General features: G+C 39.4%; 2 protein-coding genes and 7 non-coding genes across 10 annotated transcripts in view; all 9 read left to right on the top strand.

Annotated features, from left to right (window-relative positions):
• Window positions 1-1,361: 1,361 nt before the first annotated feature.
• On the top strand, window positions 1,362-4,080 carry LOC130410660 (uncharacterized). The gene is made up of 9 exons (XM_056735464.1): window positions 1,362-1,455; window positions 1,544-1,820; window positions 2,350-2,527; window positions 2,619-2,695; window positions 2,765-2,945; window positions 3,038-3,286; window positions 3,408-3,579; window positions 3,656-3,804; window positions 3,881-4,080. Exons 3-9 carry the CDS (start codon window positions 2,362-2,364, stop codon window positions 4,078-4,080), a joined length of 1,194 nt encoding a protein of 397 aa, XP_056591442.1. The 5' UTR covers window positions 1,362-1,455; window positions 1,544-1,820; window positions 2,350-2,361.
• Window positions 4,081-5,352: 1,272 nt separating this feature from the next.
• prickle2b (prickle homolog 2b) overlaps window positions 5,353-27,058 on the top strand; it is an 83,539-nt gene continuing 61,833 nt past the window's right edge. The window contains exons 1-2 of one of the 2 annotated variants that reach the window (XM_056735462.1): window positions 5,353-5,491; window positions 24,986-25,071. In XM_056735462.1, the coding sequence (XP_056591440.1) occupies window positions 5,483-5,491; window positions 24,986-25,071 (95 nt within the window). In that variant the 5' untranslated portion in view covers window positions 5,353-5,482. Of the gene's footprint in view, window positions 5,492-24,271; window positions 24,422-24,985; window positions 25,072-27,058 lie in introns of those variants that run through there. The other variant, XM_056735461.1, reaches the window with a different exon arrangement.
• trnav-cac (transfer RNA valine (anticodon CAC)) lies at window positions 9,668-9,740 on the top strand. The gene has a single exon. It is a non-coding gene; the product is annotated as a tRNA-Val (tRNA).
• On the top strand, window positions 9,885-9,957 carry trnav-aac (transfer RNA valine (anticodon AAC)). Its single transcript has one exon. It is a non-coding gene; the product is annotated as a tRNA-Val (tRNA).
• Window positions 10,160-10,232, top strand: trnav-aac (transfer RNA valine (anticodon AAC)). Its single transcript has one exon. It is a non-coding gene; the product is annotated as a tRNA-Val (tRNA).
• On the top strand, window positions 10,458-10,530 carry trnav-aac (transfer RNA valine (anticodon AAC)). The gene has a single exon. It is a non-coding gene; the product is annotated as a tRNA-Val (tRNA).
• Window positions 10,760-10,832, top strand: trnav-cac (transfer RNA valine (anticodon CAC)). The gene has a single exon. It is a non-coding gene; the product is annotated as a tRNA-Val (tRNA).
• Window positions 12,220-12,292, top strand: trnav-aac (transfer RNA valine (anticodon AAC)). Its single transcript has one exon. It is a non-coding gene; the product is annotated as a tRNA-Val (tRNA).
• On the top strand, window positions 12,522-12,594 carry trnav-cac (transfer RNA valine (anticodon CAC)). The gene has a single exon. It is a non-coding gene; the product is annotated as a tRNA-Val (tRNA).

Here is a 27,058-nt window from a genome sequence, read left to right as displayed (position 1 = left end):
ATGGCGGTAATGCTCTGTTAAAGACGGTGATCCGCCAAAGAAAGAAGTAGAAGAAGTAGTAGTAGTAGTAGTAGTAGTAGCAGAAGAAGAAGAAGAAGCTTATGACTGCCATCGAAAACTTCACTCTCCTCCTCCAAACACTGTATCACGTGAGCCTCGTTCCTGTGTACAACATGTCAAAGAGACGCTGTGCTTTAAGTTGTGAAACCAAGTCCGTCTTATTTTCACTTCCAAAGGAAAAACTTCTGAGGAAACAATGGTTACGCTTAATTTTTACAACGACACCAAAGGAGTATAACCCCAGCCTTTTACTGTGCGCGCGACATTTCACAGAAGACTGCTTCATTAATCTCGGCGCGTTCAATGCGGGATACGTTAAACGTTTATCTTTGAAAGATGGGGCAGTACCAACTTTATTTGGTCCTGTTACCTTCACCGAATCACAACATGTAACTATTTCTTTTTGTATTTACTTTTGTTTTGTGTAGTTAGTTACATCATGTCTGTGTTTAGCTAACGCATGTAAAGTTAGCATGTACTGTTATTGTTTGAGTTGTCACTGTTTGTTAACCTAGCTGTGATCATGTAATGTAAGTGAAAGTAAGTAAGTGTAGAACCTATTAACTTTCAAAGTCTTTATTTCTAGAACTGAGGGGTGTACTTTCTGTATCATAATAACATCTGATGATACGAACACCGTAAGCTTACACATGATAATTATTACTCTTACAAGAGAAGTGAAACTGTAATAGTCTTTGTTCTTATCGGCATCTGTAGAATGATCAACATGTTTTCCATTTACTTTCAATGTTTATGAACTTGATATTATCTTTTATAAAATCCTTTGAATTTTCATTAAGTTTAGATTTGAATAAAATTATTTCGCTCTACTTTTAGAGTACATCACAGCCTGTTTCAAGTCTAGGCAAACTAAATGAAGTGGCTTGTCAGACTGACTCGCCTCAAACAGTCTTGATGGTTACCCAAACAGATGGTTTGGCAAGAAAATCAGTTGGCACACAACTGTCCTTGAGTACACTGAAAAAAACACACAGGCGGAGCAAAGGTGCAGTGCAAACCCTATATATGTTGTAGTCATCGTCTTCATATTTTTCCATGTTGTATTTGTTTGTTGTTCATGATCGCATGTTTGTTTTCAGCCTCACAGACAACGGCTACTTGTGTGAGTTTTGGCACAGTAACCACATCAATGTCCTTTGACATGCCATTCTCATCAACGTCGGTAAAGTCGACTGATTACAGACCAAACAAAAGACCTCGACTGATGTTGGAGGAGGATGATGATGAGGAGGAGGAGGAGGAGGAGGATGATGATGAGGAGGTGGAGGAGGAGGAGGAGGAGGAGGAGGAATCAGACACACAATTTCAGACAGAACCTCGTGACTCAACTCTTTACCAAGGAGAATCTACTGTTACAGAGGAATCTGAACTGACGTGAGAAATGCTTCTGTCATATCTCAGTTAATGTTCTATCAGTTAAAAACAGGTGTAATTGAAAACATATTTCTTAATATTTCCTTAGGTCTGTGGCTCAAAATTCTATATATGGGGGCTGCAAATATATAGTTTTTGAATCCTGTCTCCGTGAGCTGTTTGACACGTGTCCAATTTGCAGAGCAAAATCTGATGTGCAGCAACACCGGTTTGGCACATATGTGACATTCATTCAGCTTTGCCCCAAGTGTACATACAACCGAAAATGGCAGAGTCAGCCTTTAGTCAGAAGTACACCCATCGGAAATCTCCTGTTATCTGCTGCTACGTATTTTACTGGAGGATCATTTGTCCAGTTACAAAAAGTATGAATATAACAAATTATAAATCTAAACAGCACTGATAATGAGGGCTAGGTATCGATTCTAATGTTCCGATTCGATTTGGATTCACAAACTCTCGATTCTTGATTCGCATTCGCATACCTTGATCAAAAAGGATCAGATTATTTCACATTTAATATCCAGTATAATAAACAAAATGAGCTGTAAAGAGATGCTGTAATCAATGCCTTTATCTGATGGTGATGTAAAATTCAACAACACACCTGCATCCACAATGTTAATTGATCAATGATTGAAAGATATGCTCCCTGTTTTGACATCCAACCGTTGTAAAACGAAAAGTGACATCTAGTGGATAGTAGTAGCAATGACATTCATGTTAATGAATGTTCAGTAAATTCAGAAATATAATTTTTTTTTTTTATTAATGGCTGTTGAGAATCGATATCGAATCGAGCGGCTTTTAAAAAATAATTAGTCAACTTATTTTTTTGCCTAGCCCTACTGTTTATCACTGTTATATATGTTTTTGTTTTTAAATCATTCTTAGATTTGCAAGGCCATGGAGTTACAAATTTTCCAATATGATACATTCTCGAGACATTGCAGAAGCTTCTTGGAACCAGCTATTGTGCACAAATGGAGAAGTGAACAGCTAAAAAATTTCCATAGGTTACAACCGGGGGAAACAATTGCTGTAGCTGGAGATATGCGTGCAGACTCGCCAGGTAAGGCACACGTTTATTATAATTTAGTTAAAAGTTATTTTGTGAAATGATTATGCCATACAGTCTAATTCTGCAATGTTGTGTATTGTAGGCCACTCAGCAAAATATGGAAGCTACTCTGTTATGCACTTGGACAGCAATACTATTTTGGACCTTCAGCTTGTTCAGGTGTGTAACCTTTTTATATTTGAAAACATGACACATCATGCAAATATCGATACTATGCTGATTATGTAGCGCAATGAAGTTGGAGGAAGTTCTCATATGAAGAAAGAAGGGCTAAAGAGATGTCTGGATCTGCTAGAGAGAAATGGCTTTTCAGTGGACTACATAGTCACTGACTCCCAGCCACAGATACAGAAATATCTAAGGGACCGCAGCATAACTCAATTCTACGATGTATTGCACTTTGAAAAAGGTAAATCTTGGTCCTTTTGAAGTAATGATGTTTTTATGTAATTATGCCACCATTAGAACATTGTCACTAATTGTTTCTTTTGTGTAAATCAGGTTTATCAAAGAAGTTGGACAAACTGGCCAAAAAAAAACATTGTGAGGTGTTGAAGAAGTGGCTGCACAGCATTCGTAATCATGTTTACTGGTGTGCAACTTCTTCAACGTCAGGACAAGAGAAGGTTGCAAAATGGACGTCTCTTGTCAACCACCTACAGAACGTTCACGTGCATGACAATTCCATCTTTCCGAGATGTGCACATCCTGTTCGTATATCCAGGGACCCCAAGAAATTGTTTCAACCAGGTCTTTAAAAGTTTTTTTTTTTTTTATTTACAGTAAATTGTTACAAATACTCCCACAATGTTACTCGGTAATGGCAATCATCTGTAAAATTGTTCTCTTATACCATTTTCTGACAATGTAGGGTCGATAGCACTCCACAAGGTTGAAAAAATCCTATGCAACAAGAGGGTTCTCAAGGGCGTGAAGAAGCTAAGTCACCATTTCCAAACATCATCCCTGGATGCATTCCATAGCTTGATTCTGCGATTCACACCCAAAAACGTGTCTTTTCCTTTCATGGGAATGTTGTGCAGGTAGTACAGTTTTTTTTACAAACATAGTTATTATTACTTGTGTGTCTATAATTAACTGAATGATTTGTCCTTGCAGACAGTACCTTGCTGTGCTACATTACAATGAGAATGCAAACCCAAAGCAAGCCATTGCATCAGCAGGACAGTCAATGTACAGAATTGAGCTCCCAAAATCCAAAAAAGAAGAATCTATAGCACCGCCGATAGAAACAAAACCAACATGCAGTAAGTTATAAAACAATATTATAATTGAAATGTAATGTTTTGTGTAATGTTGAAATTGACCTTTACATCTTTACAGATTATGTCAAAGAGCTACTGAGTCTTGTCTTCGAGGAGGTGATACTGGACCCCACACCATTTGTTGAGGAATTGAAGACCATTCCTGTTCCCACAACCCTTTGTGCAGGTTTTGACAGACCGTTAAAGGAGGAAGCAATTGCCCGCCATGTTTCCAGATTCAATCGAGGTGGTCGAAAGCCAACACACAGACCAGCCTGATCTGGAAGCAGCTGGCGTATGCGGGCTATTACAGGACGGAATGTCAACTCGGACATGCCGACTTAGATTTGGCAGAATTGCCTATAATTCAAAGACATTATATTTCATATTTGTAAGTAAATGTGTTTTCTGTATGTTTGAATAAGTACTAGTCTTTCAACTATAAATATTGTTTGTGGACATAAATGTGTTTTCTGTATGTTTGAAGTAGTTGTCTTTCGACTATAAATATTGTATGATCACTACTAGTGATGCCCCGAATGTCCGGCAACCGAAAATATAAGAGTGAGAATATAAGAATAAGTGATATAAGAATAAATAATAAGTGAAAGCGCACAGAGTGGAAGAGAGAGATATTTTAAAGCAAGGAACTTGCTGCACTGGAGTAAATTTCAGAATGAAAGCGTCTTTGCCGGTTGGAAACTTTAACTTCTATACTTCGGACTCGAGCGGGCGGTTTGACAGTAGCTCCGCTGCTCGCGACATCCTTTGACGTCATACAGTGGTCACGTGTAACTGTAAATCAGAATTGCTTGCATTGCCTGGACGTTGTTTTAATTTAGCATACTTGTTTTGCTCAATTTTAGTTTTAAAGTTATATTGTATTATATTAAAAGCAAGACATGATTTATATGATACGTCCTGGCTATCGGATTTCGGTACAACTTGTGATCCGGACCTTTGCTTCGAGACATAGCCTTATAAACCAATTAAAACATTTGAATATTTTCGTTGTTTAAAAAGAGCCGCGTGTCTACACAACGGAGAATCACATTACACGAGTTTTCAGTAACATTTATGTATTTGATCTTTTGCCGCTATATCCTCTACTATTTTCCTTTAGCGCCAAACGCGCTCCGTTTTCCGCTCCGCGCGCTCTGCTTATCTCCCGCCAACAAAGCATTAAGATCAGCAGACACGTGCTTATTTTAACATCAGAAGCGCAGGCAGGGCTGGATTAACATAGCGGCTAGGTGCACGCGGATTGGTTGAAGGAAATGCGATATGTCCTTTCATCATTGATTGACAATTCATATTGACGGTTGACAATAAAATAACAACAAACTATTGGAGAATGTTCTTGACTGATATAATTCATGGTCCAATCAAAATCGCTTTACAGTTTGCGCTATTACGTCACGAAACGCCTCTATGCGTTACGATTTCGTATGACGAGAATTCCGTTTGGCCCGTTGGTGTTCAGAAAAGTGATAGCGGTGCGCAAAAAGGAGAAATAAAGTAAAAAGTGAACACCGTGAGGTTAATCTTACAGCAAAAATTCCAAAACTAACCAACTACTTCGGTTCCCACTGGGACAAAACATCCATGCCCGACGAAATTCCTGCGTGCAGCGGCAATACACAATTAGCATCACCAACCGTCACAGATCAACGTGCTCTACATGCTGGAGGTGAGTTAGCAGCAGCAGTAGGTTATTGTTCTTACAAACAACCCGTTAGAAAGCAAGGCTTTTATGAATGTTTACTTTGCCTCTTTAGATGAAAACGACAGTAATAGTGCAGCGAAAAATCAGACCGCTGGTTAAAAGCACGTATTTTAACAATATCATTATAGGGGTTTGTGCTAAGCTAATGTCCGAAGGAAGACATTTTAACGTTAAGACACCATTTAAAGTATTGATTGTAAAATATTAAGGAACGGATTGCAAACTTAGCTTTTAGAAAATAGTTATTAAATATAAGGTCGTTTTCTACAATAATAGAAAATTAGCAGGGCTTTCAATGTTATTGCAATTAACGCAGAATGTGTTTGTTTTGTCATCCTTTGTCTAGCGTTACATTATATAATCACTCCTTTATTCATGTAATGGCTTTTAAACCACTTCAGCACGATTTGAAACTGTTGCTTTGACAAGTTCAGTGTAGATAACGTAAACCGTTTAGCACACATTTCGCCCTTTTCCGCACGCTAGCGACCCCTACTGAGTTGTTGAGAGACGGACAAGCAAGTTAGTGTGATCATTATCCGGGGGAATGTCCACTGTACAGTTCACACTTTGATTGATGTCTTTTGGACCAATAGTTTTTGAGAAAAGTAACTCCTCCGCACGTGTACGGAAGACGATATGGGTTAACAGTGTGCCTTGCAGGCTTGCAATGATGTTCCGTACAGAGTGAATATCTTGATTTAAACTGCGAAAATTGACATTTAACTGATCAAATATGAGCTATTTAATTGTTAACTTAAAACGGTTGTTAGTAAAAGTATACGAAGTCGTATTAAATATGTCTGAATTTCTATCATTGTGTTTAACTTTGACTTTTATGAAAAGTTGGGAATAAAAACATTACAATCAATTGAGTTAAAGTTAATGTTTAATTTGTTAAAACATGACAATTTATTAATATAACCTGAACAATAAATTCAATGGAAATGCACATTTTCGCTGCTCTAGTTGTCTCACCACCTAAGCTCCAGTCTGGGGTGAAACCTTGCACACTGTCTATTTTCAATGGACACACAACAGTTAACAAAATGCAGCAACATTAAAGTATTTGTATATGTCTGTCTGTTCACTGTGTGCGAAATTTTATGAACCATAACGTTTTTATCTACATTTAGCATTCAAATTACTTATCAGCTTGTAAACATTTGTGACCCTGTGAAAAACCAGGCTAAAGTCTCATAAACAGAATAAAGTCCCCTGCCGTACATAATCTCCAACCACCGACAAAACGTAATCCAGTAAAGTTGAAGGGCGTTATATTTGCGACACACGATGAACGCGGTAGACCGATCACAGCAGACTAGACCATCTGACCAAACAGATCAGAGTAACATTGCGGAAAGGAGGGGGTTTAGACGGATGATTCGGCGAGCAAATTTTTTGAGAGTCATTCAAGAGGTTAGGTTAGAATAACTGTGTTTTTGGACACTACATAAACCAAAATAGGTCCTTAAAAATCTATAATTATTGACTCTTTAATAAAAGACTACAAAGAGAGACAAAAATGTTCGGTAAGACTCAAATCTGGGTCATATAACTGTTAGCAGCATGAAATCGCAGCACTTAAAAGACGTGTAATTAGTGTGTAGTGCACTGCTCTAGAGAAGCCTCCACATATCCTCGTCAACAGCAGCTGGAGCATATTTGACTAGCATACTTTGCCCGTTGGATGCTTGAGGGCCCCAAAATTGCTGTGCACAAAGATTGGTGCTGCTCACTGTCAAAAATGTACAGCATGTGACAAGTTTCCCAGAAACAGGTACCTCTTCTTCCACCCCCTTAAAGGTACAATGTGTAGGATTTTGAAGGATTTATTCACCTAAATGTAATATATAATACAAAACTATGTTGTGAGTGGTGAAGAAATACCTTACAAAATGAAACGAAATGTTTATATTACCTTACAATGAGCCATTTTATGTATATACACCGCGGGCACACCCTTACATGTAATTTATTAATGTGCACAGCCATGTTTCTATAGTAGCACTACACGGACAAACTGAGCGCGTTTCGTAAAACGAAGGATGCGCGAGAATATGTTCTTCTTCTTCGGCTGTTTTTTGGGGCAGCTTCAAAGCGACTACATAGAAGGATTAGCAGAAGAAGAGGAAGAACAATAACAGCATTTACTTGTCGTGTTTTTTAGTAGAAATATAAACGCTTCTTTGTTGCAGTAAGAAGCAAAATTTGCGCTAATGGCGGACCACACATACTCCGCACAAGAGCCTTTAGAGCGTCAATCTGTTCGTTCAAAAAAGAGAAAATACGACGCAGCAAGGCGAAGTCGAGACAAAAAACGGCAGAAAACCCGAATAAACATCGGCATGGCTTTTCCCAAATGGAGGGCACTGAAGCAGGAAAAGGGTTTGCTAAGCGACGCCGAAGTTGCCAGCTTTCTGCTGGACCGGTAAGTTTGTCTAATTTCCGCTATATAAGTGAAGTGTTTGTTTGATAGCTTTAGCTAATAGATGAGCATGAGCATCAAGTGAGTTTTTCTTGTTTTTAGCACTTTGTTATTGTACTATAATTCCTTTTTGCATGGCCGTGTGCAAATCAAGTTAGAAATCATTTTTACAATCATAATTTGCATACATCGGGTGTAAATTATATTATAATACATTAGCTTCTGTGCATGCAAATGTGTAATTTAATAATTGATAGGATAAAATCCAAACTTCCACGTTGCATAGTTTATCAGTAATACAGTGTCAACGAAGATTTGAGAAGATACAATTGATCAATTGGGGTGATGCCTTACTTTAGCATCAGCAAGCGGTTTAAATAGGCTGTATGTTACGAACCAAGTTACCGTGCCAAAAAATGCTATGCAAAATAAGCGAATACATCACTGACACAATGTTATACAAGTAACAATAATTTTCACTATAACGATTAGAGTAAATAATGAATTAAGTCAATTTAATTAATTTATTTTTCTTTGTAAATAAACCTCGTCACTTGATTTGCAAAGGTTACTCTCTGCTGTCTCAGACGACGACATCTCTGTCCTGTGTCCGTAACTTCAGTGTGTTGTTCGCCTGTGAGATGTAGATTGCAATTATCAACACCACCGATAGTGGCCGCTATCATTTATTGAACCCTTTTGTCCTGTGACGGCAACCGTAGCTACTCTAATAGAAGGGAGAGGATGGTGGCGGAGCTTTAGGTTGCAATTTCCAACTACGCCAATAGTGGTCTCTGTTACTTACACAGTTCACCTTTAAGGTTCTTTCCTTCTTTATTTTCGTTTGTTAGTTAACCCAACCAGACCAGGTCTAATCACAAAATAGTCTTTCTGCTTGCCAGAATCTGTCATGAGTAATATTTGTTCCTTATTTCAGTGCAAAAAAACATGTGTTACAGGAAACAAGGCTCGAGCGGTGTTGTGTTAGGATGAGGATGATTCTGAGGTTCATGAAATGTATTGCAGTAACCAGATAAACCAGCCGATATAGAATCCTTTAACACTCAACCCTGGATAACAGGAGAGTGGTCTGAGGTGCGTGAAGCCAAAATCTGTCCTGTCTGTCCGTCCTGTACATTTACATTTACATTTAGTCATTTGGCAGACGCTTTTATCCAAAGCGACTTACAGTGCACTTATTACAGGGACAATCCCCCTGGAGCAACATGGAGTAAAGTGTCTTGCTCAAGGACATACTGGTGGTGGCTGCTGGGATCGAACCAGCAACCTTTTTGATTTACCAGTTCATTGGTTTAACCCACTAGACCACCTGCACTGTCCTTTACTGTCCTTTACTGTCCTTTACTGTCCTTTACTGTCCTTTACTGTCCTGCACTGTCCTGCCCTGCACTGCCCTGCACTGCCCTGCACTGCCCTGCACTGCCCTGCACTGCCCTGCACTGCCCTGCACTGCCCTGCACTGCCCTGCACTGCCCTGCACTGCCCTGCACTGCCCTGCACTGCCCTGCACTGCCCTGCACTGCCCTGCACTGCCCTGCACTGCCCTGCCCTGCACTGTGGCAGTGGCTGGAAAGTGAGAAGAGTGCAGTGTATATCAGAAGAGGGTGACGTTTCTGACAAATGCCCTTCCCCCTCCAAACCAGAGCAATGAAAACGATGTGGAAGCTCCCCCTGGGAATATATTCTAGCTAGTTTCCGTAGTGTAGTGGTTATCACGTTCGCCTCACACGCGAAAGGTCCCCGGTTCGAAACCGGGCGGAAACATTTATTTGGGCCCTTGCAGGTAACTCACTAAAAGCTGAAAGATGATAATTGAACCACTGTCCACTGGCAATTTTTTTTGTTGCCTTGCACTTGCACTAGAGTGGCACTCTTGTGAACTAGTGCACTGGTGAGAATATATGCAAGGTTTCCGTAGTGTAGTGGTTATCACGTTCGCCTAACACGCGAAAGGTCCCCGGTTCGAGACCGGGCGGAAACATAGTGTTGCTTTTAAGACAGCCATGTCCAATGGGACAATAAATACATGTTTCAAGTATTTTACTCTTCACAAGCATAACAAAAATCTACGTGAAGGGAACTGTTGTTTAGACTCTGAATAGGGGTAGTTAAGAAACCCAGCCATAGGCCACAACTGAACATTTTTAGAAAGTTTAGGACATAGGCAGGTTGTGATTTCAAGGGTTTCCGTAGTGTAGTGGTTATCACGTTCGCCTAACACGCGAAAGGTCCCCGGTTCGAGACCGGGCGGAAACAAAGTGTTGTTTTTAAAATTACCATGTCCTTAGCAGGAACAATAGATGCATGTTTCAAGTATTTTACTCTTCACAAGCATAAAAACGGTCTATGTGAACTGAACTGTGTCAGAAGACATACAAAATGTTCAAACTCAGAGCAGTGGAACTTGAGAAACCCTGCCATACGCCACAACAGAATATTTTTTTAGAAACTGTCCCACAGAGGCAAGCTGAAATATCAAGGGTTTCCGTAGTGTAGTGGTTATCACGTTCGCCTAACACGCGAAAGGTCCCCGGTTCGAGACCGGGCGGAAACAAAGTGTTGCTTTTAAAATTACCATGTCCTTAGCAGGAACAATAGATGCATGTTTCAAGTATTTTACTCTTCACAAGCATGACAGAAGATCCACGTGAACTGAACTGTGTCCGAAGAGTGACAAACAAAATGTTCAGACTCAGAGCAGTGGGATGTGAGAAATGCTCCCATAGGCCACAGCAGAATGTTTATAGAGACGGGTCCACAGAGGGATCAGACTGTCACCAAGGGTTTCCGTAGTGTAGTGGTTATCACGTTCGCCTCACACGCGAAAGGTCCCCGGTTCGAAACCGGGCGGAAACATAAGATCTTTTATCCCTTTCAAAAAGTACCATGCTGCGTATGCAGAAGCCTGTAGGGGCAACAGGCACATGCTGCAAGTACTTGTAAAGATTTACATTTACATTAAAGGGATAGTTAAGCCAAAAACTCCATTGTGCCATTTATTTACTTACCCTCAGGCCATCCGAGATGTATTTGACATTTTTTCTTGAGTGGAACCATAAAGAAGATTGCTTGGTAAACCGCGGGCTATGGATTTATCTTCTTTAGATTAGAATAGATTAGATTAGATTCAACTTTATTGTCATTACACATATACAAGTACAGTGTAACGAAATTTAGTTTAGGTCTAACCAGAAGTGCAATTAGCAAATGCAGGATATACAGTGTGAATAAATACAGAATACAATATTAGGAAAATACTATACAATGGGCATGTACTATGAAAATATGACAGTCGGTATGTACTATGAACAGTATAAACAGAATGGTATTTATGGTTTTACTCAAGAAAAAATGTCACCTACATCTCGGATGGCCTGAGGGTGAGTAAATAAATGGCAAATTTGAGTTTTTAGCTGAACTTTCCCTTTAATTCATTTGGCGGGCGCTTTTATCCAAAGTGACTTACAAGTAGGAGAGCATATAAACATTTTGTCAACTAGCTAAACAGTACTGTTAGTTTCCAAGGCCATGCTACTAGGAGGATTAAAGCTGGAGTAAGCTGAGAATGAACAAGAGAATGAACAACAATACTTTTTTTAGACACAAGACATAGACATCGGGTTTCCAAGAAGAATTTCCAAAATTCTACAGAGAACTCGTTAGTCCCTCATAGGGGTTTGCGATATCATAATATTTGAACGCGAATGATTAGAAATGTACTTCAAATATAGTCCCAAATGTAAAGGTGTCGTTATATGCGCTCTTTCCCAAATGGATTCGGCATACTACGCCAGCACAACAGCAATGTTGGAGCATCAGAAACAGAGGCACCCCTTTGTCACTCGTGAAGGAGACAATAACAAGTAAGTACTAACGTTGACTAAATTAACTACATGTTTGTGTAGTGTAGCTTATGCTCTGTGCAGTTTGTTCGTGCTAGGTAGCTAGGGACTTTTTTGCAGAGAGTTTTATTTTCCGCATCTGAAAACCGGAACTGACGTAACGAGTGGGATTGCGGTCGATGTTGACAATAATAAAACAATGGATCGCAATGACAATGAGAGTTCAGAGAATATTATCAATGTTTAATCACATTCGTATGATGGACCACTGCCATACAAATATGAGCAGAAGACTTTAAAAATGTTCAAACTCAGAGCAGTGGAACTTGGGAAACCCTGCCATACGCCACAACAGAATATTTTTAGAAACTGACCTACAGAGGCAAGCTGAAGTGCCAGGGGTTTCCGTAGTGTAGTGGTTATCACGTTCGCCTAACACGCGAAAGGTCCCCGGTTCGAGACCGGGCGGAAACAAGATGTTGCTTTTAAAATTACCATGTCCTAAGCATGAACAATAGATGCATGTTTCAAGTATTTTACTCTTCACAAGCATAACAGAAGATCCACGTGAACTGAACTGTGTCCGAAGAGTGACAAACAAAATGTTCAGACTCAGAGCAGTGGGATGTGAGAAATGCTCCCATAAGCCACAGCAGAATGTTTATAGACAGGCGCCCACAGAGGTATCAGACTGTCACCAAGGGTTTCCGTAGTGTAGTGGTTATCACGTTCGCCTCACACGCGAAAGGTCCCCGGTTCGAAACCGGGCGGAAACATGAGATCTTTTATCCCTTTCAAAAAGTACCATGCTGCGTATGCAGAAGCCTGTAGGGGCAACAGGGACGTGCTGCAAGGACTTGAAAAGATTTACATTTACATAAATGAGATAGTGAAGCCCAAAACTCTATTGTGCCGTTTATTTACTTAACCTCAGGCCATCCGAGATGTATTTCACATTTTTTCTGGGGTAGAACCATAAAGAAGATTGTTTGGTAAATCGCTGTCCTCTCTGCTTCATATAATGGGAGTATATGGGGTCCACCTGTCTAAGAGTTCCTAAATTCCAAAAAGCGGCTTCTGGTGACATGTTGACGTTTCGTGAAGTGATTTGCTCGATATTTTCATAAATTTGAACGTCATTTACAGCCTCAACACTACCTTTCGCAGGTGGCGCTAAACGTACCAGACGCTTGTATGCCATCCGCCAGCAAATACTACAAGAAGAAAATTTCGATTGTGTGCAGAGGCTGCACAATATGGCTAAAATTATTAAAATTGACGTTCAGTTTTATGAAAATATCAAACAATTCGCTTCACGAAACGTCAACATTTCACCAGGAGACGCTTTTTGGAATTGTGTGCTTTAGTAACTCTTAGAACGGTGGACCCCATAGACTCCCACTTTATGAAGCAGAGAGGGCTGCAGAGCTATCAAACAATATTCTTTATGGTTCTACTCAAGAAAAAATGTCACCTACAACTCGGATGGCCTGAGGCAAATTGGAGTTTATAAACTTGCCTAAATAAACGGCAAATTGGAGTTTTTAGCTGAACTTTCCCCTTAATTAATTTTGCGGGCCCTTTTATCCAAAGTGACAATAAGTAGGAGAGCATATAAACATTTTGTCAACAAGCTAAACAGTACCGTTAGTTTCCAAGGCCATGCTACTAGGAGGATTAAAGCTGGAGTAAGCAAAGGAGAGAATGAACAACAATACTTTTTTTAGACACAAGACATAGACATGGGGATTCCAAGAAGAATTTCCAAAGTTCTACAGCAAACTCGATATTCCCTCATAGGGGTGTGCGATATCACGATATTAGATCGCGAACGATTAAAATGACTGCACGATCCACTTTTTCTGAATAATCGTTACATCGTCCTATATAGTGCAAGACGTGTTAAATCCGTTGCTGTTCTATTGAAACGTCAACATCCTTGTGATAGATGCCGCCTTCTTAACAAGCTTGTATACGGTGCTCGTGAATTCGGTCAGTGACGATGTTATACCGGTTTGTACCGAATACCGATGTCGATATGTTTTATTATATGAGTTTTTATATACCGCATTACCGGTGTATGACGCTTACAAATGTGGTGACACAGAAAAGTTTGTGTCAAAAAGAGGAGCCTTGTCTGTTGTTTGGAGGTACTTTGGGCCATTAGTCGGGTTCTTATAGCTGAGAAGAAGTCAAGGCACTTGGTCCTTAGTTGGCAAGATGTGGATGTGTTGAGCCCACTCCAGGACTTCACAGATGCCTTGTCTGGAGAGCAATATGTCAGCATCTCCTTCGTTAAGCCAATACTCCATCTCTTCAACACATCAATTCTTGCGGAGGAAGAGAAGGATACTCAGCTGACCAAGAATGTGAAGCGAAACATTCTGTCCTACTTGAATGAGAAATATTCAGGTCCAGTCACAGATGAACTGCTCGATATTGCGTCTTTTCTTGTTCCACAATTCAGAAACACCTACTTTGAAAAAGAAAAGGTGGAGCAGGTCACATCCAGAGCAGCTGATAAAATAAAGTCACTAAAAGATCAACCGGAAGACACTGTCTCAAGGGCTGCTGCAGGGCCTGTTTGTCATTCTAAGGAGAAAAAAGAATAATGGCTAGTTTGTCCAGCTTTTTCAAAAGGCAGAGCACCCGCAGCATGGGCTGCAGTAGAGACACACTCTCAGAAGAGGACAGTATCAAAATGGAGCTGAGAACCTACTTACAGTCCACAGAGGTTGACAGTGATCCAGACCCTTTAGACCATTGGAAATGCCATCAGGCAAATTTCCCCCGGATTGCAAAGCTGGCCCGGCAGTATTTGTGTATCCCTGCCACCAGTGCTCCATCTGAGTGCCACAAGGCCGCACTCAAACCAGATGCTGTGGACCGTCTGTTTTTCCTGGCAGTAAATTTGTAACGGCTGAAATGCCCTATTCATGTAGCTTGTTGTTTTGTTCTATGCTACAGGATAATCTTGCAAGCCAAGTTGCACTTTATATTTGTTTTATCTTTTCAAAACTGGACCACTATGTACTGCAGCTGGTTTCGAAGCAGTACCATTACTAAGTTTATTTTACTGTTTGTTTGTTTAAATTTGCGTATACATAAAAAAAGGCGGACAGAGTCCGCATTAAAGCAAGTTATTTCATGAATGTTCAGTTGGTAAAGAAGTCTGCGAGTTGCAGTTGTTTTATATTTTATTTTTAAGATTTCCCTAATTACTTTGTTTTTATTACTACTTATTACTTTGTGTGCTTGAACTTGAAGGAATAGTTTTTATACAAGTTGCACACCTTCTCTATTTATGTGCTTAAACATTATGTATGCAAGTTAATTTTGAAAACAGTTGTTAAGGAGGTTATCGGGAAATTGGGATTGTTTACAATTTGTGACAATTGCATTTACATATTTGGCAGACGCTTTTATCTAAAGCGACTTACATTCCATTACAAGTTGTTTGCACAATTAAATAGTTCTTGAGTACAAATTTCATTCTGATTAATTTACTTCATCATGAGTGCCACCTCTTTATAAACAGCATCATTTTAAGGGCCTTTCAAACCTGTATAATACTACTGTGGAATTTTTCTAAACCCCATGACTGCATAATAGGCTAAATTTAGTCAATCTACTGCAGTGATTGAAAGATTCCTCTTTCAATCAGTAGAACATTTTCTTTTAAATACCGTCATGCACCGGGAAACCCATGTAAATCAGTAAAACTGTAAATTTTTGGTCATACCGTCCAGCTCTATGTCCACATGACAGCTTTATCAAAACGGTCTGCTTTTACACGGATCCAGGAAAACTATTTACTAAATAAATACAATCAACAGGTAAAATGTAGATTAATTCATGTTTGTTAATAATTAATACTAAACTATTTATTTCAACAAGGAAAAGCATGTTTAGAGCATATAACCTTACATTTATATTCATTAGAAAGCAACATAAAATTCTGCAAGAAGAATAGTCGAAGTGGGCTGGCTTATAAGTGGTCACCTTTGATACTTTAAGCAGGATAAAAGGAATTAAAAACATGGTGTATTATTACCCCAAATATAAGGAGTTTACAGTACATCTTTCATCATTCTGACTTTAATTTTATCAGAGAAATAAGCACGCAAAAAATCCTACCTATATTAGTTGAGGCATCATTCCTCAGAAAAAATATCCTTCACAACCCTATATGATTTGTTTGCTGTAATAAATGTGCAATGTTTTGTCATGCAGCAGTTTTGTTATCTGAATCTAATATACAAGGACGTTATGTGGTTAAAATCGCTCATTACTGCCACCTATTGCCAGACATAAGGAAAGGTTGCCTTTCCAGGCGGTTTAGAATCAATATCTCAGGAACTGGGTTTAAGGTGGCAGATAGGACCAGCTGGAATTTACGATAAATCATATTTTTCTATGAAGCTACCATGAGACGGAAGTTGCTATTGACTTCTTTTCCGTATCGTGACGTATATCTAAGTGAAACGGCTTCTGAAACTTGAAAAAATGTAGGATGGTGCTTTGTTTTGCCCTTTCCTTTAAAATGATCTTGTTGTAAGTTGGGCCTGGAGGGATGGGCTAAAAATGCCTGGCCACTGCACAGTCAGTATAGTCCTACATCTTATTTGTTGCTTACATCATGTGGTGAAGATTTGTTGTTGCGAGGGAGGGGGGAAGCTTACTGTTTTCCATTTAAGATTACAAGTGCAAATGAATTTTAGATTAGATTAGATTAGATTAGATTCAACTTTATTGTCATTACACATATACAGGTACAGTGTAACGAAATGTAGTTTAGGTCTAACCAGAAGTGCAATTAGCAAGTGCAGGATATACAGTGTGAATAAATACAGAATACAATATTAGGAAAATAATTTACGATGGGCATGTACTATGAAAATATGACAATCGGTATGTACTATGAACAATATATACAGAAGGCTATATACTGTGAACATTAATGTACAGGAGGTTATGAACAGATAACAATATAGACTATACAATAGTGCAAGTGACTTGAGTGTGCATTAGTTACAGACATTAGCTATTAAAGTTACAGTGCAGTAGATGAGTTAATGTGGTTATTAAAGGTACGGTGCAATACATGAGTAGATGCAGATATACAGTTACAGTGCAGTAGATGAGTTAATGCAGTTATTAAAGTTACAGTGCAGTAGATGAGTTAATGTGGTTATTAAAGGTACGGTGCAATACATGAGTAGATGCAGATATACAGTCACAGTGCAGTAGATGAGTTAAAGCAGTTATTGAAGTTATAGTGCAATAGATGAGTAGATGCAGTTAGTTATGCGATAGATGCAATAGATGAGTTACAGTGCAGTAGGTGAGTTAGTGCAGTTATTAAAGTTACAGTGCAGTAGATGAGTTAATGCAGTTATGAAAGTAGTCCATTAGTGCAAATGAGCATTCAGTGTAATGTTCCTGGTGTGCAAGTGAGCAGTATAGAGTGCAAATGATGCGTGTAAACAGTCCGGTAGAGCAGATACATGAAGTACTGGTATGTACAGTTCCGTCATGCATGGCAGCCCTGTAGTGCAATGTAAACATTGTAATAGCAGCATTAAGTTAAAGTTATGAGAGGTAGTGAAATCAGTGGGGAGCAGAGTTCAATAATGAAACAGCTCTGGGAAAAAAGCTGTTTCCTAGTCTGCTGGTTCTTGCCCGGAGGCACCTGAAGCGCCTACCGGAAGGCAGGAGAGTAAACAGTCTATGAGCGGGGTGAGAGGAGTCCTTGAGAATGCTGCGAGCTCGACGCAGACAGCGTTTCTTCTGGATGTCCTCAATGGAAGGGAGTGTAGTTCCTGTGATGCGCTGGGCTGTTTTCACCACCCGCTGCAGTGCCTTGCGCTCAGCAACAGAACAGTTCCCGTACCAGACTGTGACACAGTTGGTCAGGATGCTCTCTATCGTGCAGCGATAGAAGTTCACCAGGATAGTTGAAGACAGTTGGTTCTTCTTCAGTGTCCTAAGAAAGAAGAGACGCTGGTGAGCCTTCTTGACCAGGCATGAGGTGTTGGTGGTCCAGGAAAGGTCCTCCGAAATGTGGGTCCCCAGGAACTTAAAACTGGAAACACGTTCAACAGCCGTCCCGTTAATGTGGATGGGGTCGTGTGTGCCTCCTTTCGCCTTCCTGAAGTCCACGATGATCTCCTTTGTCTTTGAAGTGTTAAGGAGCAGGTTGTTGTTTGAGCACCATGTGGCCAGGTGCCGTACCTCCTCCCTGTAAGCAGTCTCATCGTTGTTGCTGATGAGACCAATCACTGTTGTATCGTCTGCAAACTTGATGAGGGAGTTAGATCCATTCACAGGCCTGCAGTCGAGTGTGAAAAGGGAGTAGAGAAAGGGGCTCAGTACGCAGCCCTGTGGTACACCAGTGTTGAGGGTGGTTGTGGTGGAGCAGATGTTGCCTAACCTAACAAGCTGAGGCCTGTTCGTCAGGAAATCCATAATCCAGTTGCAGGTTGTATTGTTAATGCCTAGGTTTCCAAGTTTGATGATTAGCTTGGAAGGGATGACGGTATTGAATGCAGAGCTGAAGTCTACAAACAGCATGCGTGCATAAGTGTCCTTATTGTCCAGGTGTGTGAGCACGGAGTGCAGCGCCATGGACACTGCATCATCTGTGCTCCTATTGCTACGGTAGGCAAATTGGTATGGATCCAGTGTGGATGGTAAACAGTCTTTTAGGTGTGACAGGACCAGCCGCTCAAAGCACTTCATAACAATGGGTGTGAGTGCTACAGGGCGGTAGTCGTTCAGGCATGTCGGGCTGGAATGTTTTGGAATGGGCACAATGGAGGTGGATTTGAAACATGCTGGAACCACTGCTTGGGCGAGGGACAGGTTGAAGATGTCCGTGAAGACCCCAGCGAGCTGCTCCGCACATGCCCTGAGTACGCGACCAGGGATGCCGTCAGGGCCAGCAGCCTTGCGCGCATTTATCCGGCTTAGTGCAGTGAAAACATCTGTGGAATTTACTGTGATGATTGGGTGGTCGGTGGAAGGTGTGAGCCTGGTGGCGGGTTCCTTATTGTCTCTCTCAAAGCGTGCATAAAAGTCATTAAGCTCGTTCAGAAAGGCAGCATCTGTGGTTATGGGGATGGAGTGGTTGGGTTTATAGTCACTAATGGCCTGGATGCCCTGCCACATGCGTCGAGGGTCAGAATTGGTAAAATGCTCCTCTAGCTTCAACTTGTAGCAGTGCTTGGCCTTTTTGATGCCCCTCTTCAGATTTGCCCTGGAAGTACTATAGGCCTGTGCATCACCTGATCTGAAGGCGGTGTTGCGTGCTTTCAACAGGAGGCGCACTTCCTTGTTCATCCATGGCTTCTGATTAGGGTATATGGTGATCTGCTTTTGAGTTGTGACACTATCAATGGTGGTATTGATGTAGTCCAATACAGAGGAGGTGTAGCTGTCAATGTCCGTGTGAGAGCCACTGGTGGCCTGAGAAGCAAACATACTCCAGTCTGTGTGTAGAAACCTTTCCTGGAGTGTGAAGTCTGCCCCCGCAGGCCACACCTTGATGGTCTTCATTGATGGCTTCACACGATTAATGAGAGGTGAATACTTGGGGGTGAGCAACAAAGAAAGGTGATCAGATTGACCTAGGTGGGGGAGGGGGGTTGCGGTGTAAGCTTCAGCCATGTTTGTATAGACATGGTCTAAAGTTGTGTTTCCTCTTGTGTGGCAGGAAACATGCTGGTGAAATTTAGGGAGCACTGTCTTTAAGTTTGAGTGATTAAAATCTCCCGCAACAATAAATGCAGCCTCCGGGTGAGCAGTCTGTTGTTTACTGATGGCTGCATGTAGTTCTTTCATAGCAAGCTTGGCATCAGCATCCGGTGGAATATAAGCTGCCGTTATAATGGTTGAAGTGAATTCCCGTGGCAGATAAAACGGTCTACATTTAACCATGAGAAACTCAAGGTTAGCCGAGCAGTGTCTCCCGACAATAACAGAGTTCGTGCACCAAGCTTTATTGACATAAATGCACAGTCCACCTCCTCTTGTCTTACCGGATTCCTCTGCCGTTCTATCCGCCCGGTGTGTGTTGTAGCCCGCTAACTCAATAGCGTTGTCCGGTATGCCGCTGTGTAGCCATGTTTCCGTGAAGATTATGACATTGCAGTTCAAAAGTCTTTTGTTGTTGATGATGCGGAGTCGAATCTCATCCATTTTGTTCACTAATGATCGTACATTAGCAAGGAAAATGCTGGGTAAAGAGAGCCGGTGTGGTGTTAGCGTTAGCTTAGCTCTTAGCCCACCGCGTTTTCCCCGCCTCTGTTTACGATCTCGACGCCGCCGGCGAGCACTTCCGCCGGGCCGTGTGGGGTGCGTAGCATCGGAGGTTTTGACGATCTCAGGGACGAGTTGAATGTTACTGATATAACTTCCGGGAATGCGCAAACCGATATCCAAAAGCTCATGCCGGGTGTACGTTGTGAATGCACAACTGTTCTTAACGAACAGGCCCGAGATGAGCAAGAAAAACACTATATAATTGCTAAAACTGGAGAGACGCTGAGCCTCGCGATGTTCACGCGCCGCCATCTTGGTCTTAAAAATTTTGAAAAGTAGTGGCGTGCAGGAATAAATCATTTATTATAGCCACTGCAATTGTCATTATACAGTGACTTTAAGCAAACATGCTTTCAAAGGCAATGATATGTGGCTCATCTCTCTGAATAAATAGTTAAAGTGAATTTGGCAATTGAGCAGCTGCTGTGTAGACTCAGTTGTCCCTTAAAACAGCAGAGGGAGACTTTTGGCAGACATTTAAAAGAATCCACTTTCTAAAGACTAATAGACAAAGAACTGACTGTTGTGAGTCAAGTGCTGTGGAGGACACTTTTTTAAAAGCTACTCATACAGAAAATGTTAGCCTATAATGGTAAATTGTTTCATGAAAAACAATATATACATACATTATGTAACATTGTAAAACAAAACAAATTAACAAATTAAGTTACTCCACATGTTAGCCTTTCCTGTAGCTCAGTGGTAAGAGCGCAAGGTAAAACGCAAGGTTGTGGGTTCGATCCCAGGGGATTTTAAATACCTATGTAAAATGTATAGGATATAGCAATGTAAGTCGCTTTGGATAAAAGCGTCTGCCAAATGCCTAAATGTAAATGGTCTCAATATTTTTTCCCCCACAGGATGGCACAAGAGTAAAATGTGGCGGTTATTGTGGAAAATGCACTCCCTCCTCCTACTCTAGACTTCTGCTTGACGTTTCATGATACTTGGGTATTTGTCAGGTCTGCTAAATGAATATCAATAAAATCTGGCAGAGGTTGACCTTTTTTAAATGTTCCTGTCTGACAGAAGGGAACACTGGCGCAGGTTATAGGATTCAATAATACTGCAACAGCATGGTAGCATGTCAAAAGACTGTGTGTCTGTGTCTTTGATATGCAGTAGTCTCACATATTTTTCAAAATAAGAATGGTAACAACTAATTTATGATTTAGATTAAAAAAAATACAAATAATGTTAAATATGATTTTCATTTATTTTATCTCTTAATTCTTAAATGTTTATGAGTAAAAAAACCGAGCAGAGGGAGCCTTACAGTAAAAGCATTATGGTCAAAAACACATTTTGCAAACAGAACGTGTGGATTTAGTCTTGTTGGTATTTGTTGAAAAATTGAATGTGTTGCGTTAAAGAAAATGGATTCTTAACATCCGGTGATGCAGTATGTGTAAGACACTCAGGAACCTGCTTTGAATGGGGTGGTTAGGGGTAACGTTTAGGTTCAGAGGAATTGACTAGTCCTTGAAATTAAACAGAATCATGCATGTTATTTTTTTAATATTTGACATGTGTGCTGAAAATCAATTATTAACAAATATTCACCTTGTGTAATGTTAAAAGGGATTACTATTAATTTGTATAATTTGTCCTTGGTATAACATCAACAATAATTTACAGACCTTCTCCGGGAAACCGCCCAGTATATGTATTTATAAACTTTGCAGGCTGAAAAATATATTTTCTATTTTTTGAATAGTTTGTAAATTCAGCTAATCTTATCAGATAATCTAGTTTACAGGTGCAGTGTTAAGGCTGTGTTCTGACAAGATGTGACCTAAAGTTTTTTTTTAAAGGGGTGAATATGTGGTCACTTTCCGGTCAGTGGTTTTGACACAGTGGTTGGATGGAGAAGAACACTTGTTCGTGTGAGAGTAGAGGTCAGGTGAATTTAAAGGAAAAGTTTAACTAAAAGTGAATGACAAGGTTATATAGTTTGTATGGCTGGAGTAGATTCATTAAAATGGATTATGAATTAATATTATTCATGATGGTTCAGTAGGACAGTACAGTAATGTCCGCTATACTTTCTGGGCACTAAATGGTTTTGTTTTGTTGTTTTTTCATCAGTTTATTTAAATCCTACCTCAGTCAAGTTTGTATATAAGATTGTTGTTGTAGCATTTTTTTTACCTGATAACTGCACTGCTATTATATGTGTATATTGTATACTGCGCTTTTATTATCAGGGTAAAAATCTTTTGGTACATTGAAATCTATTGGTACATCGCTGGTGCCACATTGGATAAAAAGCAATCGATTATATTATACATTAGAACAGAAATGTTGCTTATTTTTATTCAATAGAAGCATTGGAATAACAGTGACATATTACATCAACATCAATAGATTGAGTCAAAACAACTGAGGTATTTTTTGAAACATATTTTATGTAGTGTATTATATATCTTTGCACTTAAAAGCCATATGTTTTTTTTTAATGGGCTTTTTAAAGATGGTGCTATTGTGGCCTAGTTTATGATGAGCAGATTATCTGATTAATTTATTTACATTATTATCACTTCTATAATTATATTCTTTACATTAAATGGGATTTTTTTTTACATTTAACTGTATGAGTATTGAAGAGTTCTTCATCAATTGATATTTTTAATCATTAAAAATTATGTTATTTTGCATTCTTTATAATTCCTGCAACTGAATAGTTTCATCAATATAGAGTTCAATTATTACAATGTACAAATTCTTTTTGTAATTAGTATTTATTCAGTTTCTAGTTGGACATACAATTTGCTAACGTTATTTGGTTCTGTTTGCATTTATGTAATTTGAATCTCTTTTAATTGTATTAAATATTTTTTGTATCTGTGACATAGGCTGTCATTTGACCTCCAATGCAGTTTATAATTAATGGATTATGTATGAAAGAATAATCTGATACAGTATACTTGTGTTGATCTACAACAATGTTCTTCATGTGTTTGTATTGACCATACAAGTTATGTTAAACAAGTATATAGATACATTTTTCAATGTAGTGCAGTCATTCATTTTATAAGGACAATATTTTCTGCAAATTAAAATTGAATCACCATGTTGTGTTCAGATGTTTCATATTATTATCATTGTTCATTCTTGTAATATTATTATATCTCCGGTGGAATTGAAAATAAGTAGGCTAATGCAAATAAAAAAACTGTAGTGTTTAGAATTGAAATTATAATAACAGTTAATAAAAGGTTCTTTCCTTTCTATAAATCCTGCTAATGAGATAAAATATAATTTCTAAGGTTGTTTTTGTGACAATCATCAATGCATCTGTCCACTGGTGTTTTTCATACACCCTCTTACTGTCATTGGCTTCTTTAGCTGTTTAGCCTGAAGACATTTTGTGATCTTCCATGATTCTTTTATGTGGTCTCTCTGATAGTCGAAGCTTTGGTAGATTACAGTGTTACAGGTGAAACACTCAAGAGCCCAGACACAGTTTACGGTCACCATGACAACACACATACTTATTACACTTCCTATGGGCTCATGTCATTACATCACTGAGGCTGTTTGCTGGAATAAAGGTGCTTTGGATCCTCACAGACTCACATTTGTACTTAACCAGACCACATTAAAATCCAACAGAGAAGATGCCTGTAAACTCTTATAAGCTAATAAGCTATTTGGACTCATTTTTACATCTGAAGTAAGCGCTAGAACATTTTATACACACCAACACATTTTGTGAATCATGATTGTGACGACGTCTCTCTCTCTCTCTCTCTCTCTCTGACGCTTAACATGTTATTTTAAATACAAAACAATATTGCGGACAAGAAGCTGTATCCACTAAAGGCAATTTTGAACAAAAATTCCCGAATGAACTGCTTGCAAATAATAGTTTTATATAATATAACGTTTTTAAGTAGACTCATGTTAAAATTAGTTCGTGCGCACTCAAACAGACAAACATAAAATGTGTTATTTACATAAGTGCAATAGATGTTTATGTGGACTTTATATCTCTGGACTACATTCACAGGAATGTAGGCTATTTGCGTTGACATTTACCGGGTTACGTTAAAGAAGCGTCGGCGTTCCCGGAAATGCAGTCATTTCATGCACAAGCTCACAACAAAACTGATGGGACGGACCGCACGAGCACCTCCAACCCCGACGCGGCGATGAGCATTTCTCCACCAATCTTCTACCGTCTCGACTCTCGGACCCGTTTCAGAAGCCTTTTAAATTGAATTCGCTCAAGGCGTCATGTTTACCCGAAACCTTAAGAAAGGAAACTCCAGCCGGTCGGTGAGTAAAGTGGTCTGGTGTGTTTTATTACAGACACATTTAAATGACTTCAATTGTGAGGGATCGTTACTCGGTGTGCATTAGTGATGTATTTAAAGAAAGCGACTCTTTGTAGTGATTATTATAGTGAGTTATTTGCATGGAGCTCTGGAAATGATGAAATGTGAAGTTATGGACCAAAAAATCGGTCAGACATCGGGTTTAGCCATTCAGTTTATTTAAAGCTTGACTACAAAAAGATATTTTGTTTTCTCATTGTATTTTATTTCATGCAAATTAATTATTTACCAACATGTGTTATGATATAACAACGCATTGTATATAACAATTCTATTTTAATTCACTTCGTTCTGTGAATAAAGTTCCATTTAGAACATGAGTTGGTTTTTAAATGTGCATGTAGAACATTCTTTGACTGTGCAGCTCTTCTCAATGTTCTATATCTCAAATGCTTTCATTCAATAATGGTGTGTCACAAATACCAAGACAAGTGTGTGATTAATATGATCATGAATATTTACATATTTGCATATATATAAAAACCTATCTGACTTTTTTCTCTAGCCCACTGTGTTTGATAGCTTTGACAGAGGACAACCGTGCAATGTTTGTGGAGAGCAGTGTCCTGGCTTCATTCTGCATAAATGGAGGTAAGACCCCTTGTTGATTCTGAAAATGCAGACAGTGGCCTCAGACAAAGATGATTCCGGCCTCCCAGTCAGATTTAAATGATCAGATTTCAAGTTTGAAAGAGTTTTGATGGCGTATTTGATTGGGAAAGTAGAGTTTGGTATTTTCATGCTTCTGGGTGTTCAACAGAAAATTGGTGTTCTTTGCTTGATAAAGTCACACAACACAATAGGCGAACTCAATAGAATCTAAAAAGAGCTGAGTGCGTGCCAGAGCCAGCAGGCATATTTTTCAGGACCTGAACTGTATGTGGAGAGATAACAGCATACTCTAAGCTAGCTGTTCACGCTTCAAGCCAGGATATTCAGGCTTTATTTTTGCTTGAGCGAGTCTAAAGGTCTCTCCACATTCTGTTTTCTGGTTCAGAAGAGTGACCCACGAAGTGGCAAATGCTATGGATTAAAATGGAAATCGTAATAAAATAAAATCATAATTACTATAATTTCATGTCATTTTTAACCTCTGAGTAATGAGCATATGAAAAACAATAACTCAACTTCAAACAGCTGTTTTTGTTTGGAAGTATCGCAAAATATCACAATGTCGTATCCAAGTTTTTGAAAGTGACTTTTTAAGCTTCTCGCTTTGCATTTGAGAAACGTTATACGTCCATGTAGTAAAGGTCTGTTAGCCAAGATCCAATGAATCGGATCAACTCAAAGAGCATTTTGTCCTTCTCTGTTTGCTTTGTAAAGAAGGGAGAGACTGGTCTTCTTATGGGGAGCCACTATAGCGGGAGGGGCTGCTTGGTTAGAGGGTAAGAAGAAATCCTCATCCGGCTGTTCTCCATTGCTGTAAACCATTACGGGGCAACAGTCAGCTCTGGAATGTGCTTTTAATTGCCTGTCTTTTGCTAGGCTACAATACAACTAAATAGTTATCCCAACAAACTTACAGTGGACATTTGTAACATAGTGCTGTGGACATCTCTTTGTGTCTACCCGAGTGACCTATGACACAGCATGGGGTCTCCTACACACTACCAACAGTAGCGTCTGAGACATTTTATAAAGAGAGATTGTTATCAAGATGGCTGTTTGGGTTTGTGTATGTGAAAGAGTGAACAAGAGAGAAAGTTCAGCTTCACGGAAAGTAAAAATCAGCTGTGAGTGACCTTGGTGCACACTGTCAAGTTTGTGTTTGTGCATGGGTAAACCTAATGATGATGAATGTCATCTCCATACCAGATCTGATATTCCATAAAGTCTATTTTAAAGCAGTAGGATGGAGCAGAGGACATATAGGTGGAAATGAAAAGTGTATGTATGGAAACATCAACCCATATTCAGTTCTACCATCTGTAAATCATAAAATATTTGTCTTGAAATATTCATACATGTCTAAATATTAATTGAAGGGATGTCCTGCTGTAACTGTGTAAAGCCAAAGGGGGTTGTCCTCAATGAACTGGGTCTTACGTTCAAGTGTTTTTGGCTTTCTTGTCGCCGGTAGAGCATACCCCTAACACCAAGGATTTGATTCCCTGGGAATTAAAGTCAATGGGTACCATCACTGTTCACAATCCGTTTCACAACATTCTTCAAAATATCTTCTTTTTCGTTCTGCAGAAAAACAATAAGAACGTGAATAAATGATAACAGAATTTTAATTTTTAGATAAACTATTCCTTTAAACCCATTCTGCTTTAGTCTCCCAGACATTATGCTCCAAGACCACCCACAGTAAGCTCATGGACCGTCTGATGCATAGTGCTGTCAAACTCTAATCTGATTGGCTGAGTTTACATTGTGCCGAGAGTAAGGGCTTATAGTAGATCAGTATGGCAACAAAGTCTTGTTTACAATCTACCAGGTTCATCCATAAAGCACAACAGTTTTTTAGCTTCGTAGTGTGAAATGCTCAAAAGCTATTTAGTAAAGGACTTATTAGCAAATTAAAAGACATCCGCTAGCACATTTATATACTGTGCTTTGTATATGTGTCTAA

The sequence above is a fragment of the Triplophysa dalaica genome, chromosome 21, assembly GCF_015846415.1.
Source record: "Triplophysa dalaica isolate WHDGS20190420 chromosome 21, ASM1584641v1, whole genome shotgun sequence".
Classification (NCBI taxonomy): domain Eukaryota; kingdom Metazoa; phylum Chordata; class Actinopteri; order Cypriniformes; family Nemacheilidae; genus Triplophysa; species Triplophysa dalaica.
Note: the sequence above shows the minus strand (reverse complement) of the source record. Positions and strands in the feature narration are given on the sequence as shown.

What these genes read in the sequence shown, in the direction of transcription:
- LOC130410660 (XM_056735464.1), top strand. Translation starts at nt 2,362, where the DNA reads ATGGAGTTACAAATTTTCCAATATGATACATTCTCGAGACATTGCAGA. An exon ending in TATGCGTGCAGACTCGCCAG is followed by an intron (nt 2,528 to 2,618) that starts GTAAGGCACACG and finishes TGTGTATTGTAG; the next exon opens with GCCACTCAGCAAAATATGGA. An exon ending in AGAAACAAAACCAACATGCA is followed by an intron (nt 3,805 to 3,880) that starts GTAAGTTATAAA and finishes ACATCTTTACAG; the next exon opens with ATTATGTCAAAGAGCTACTG.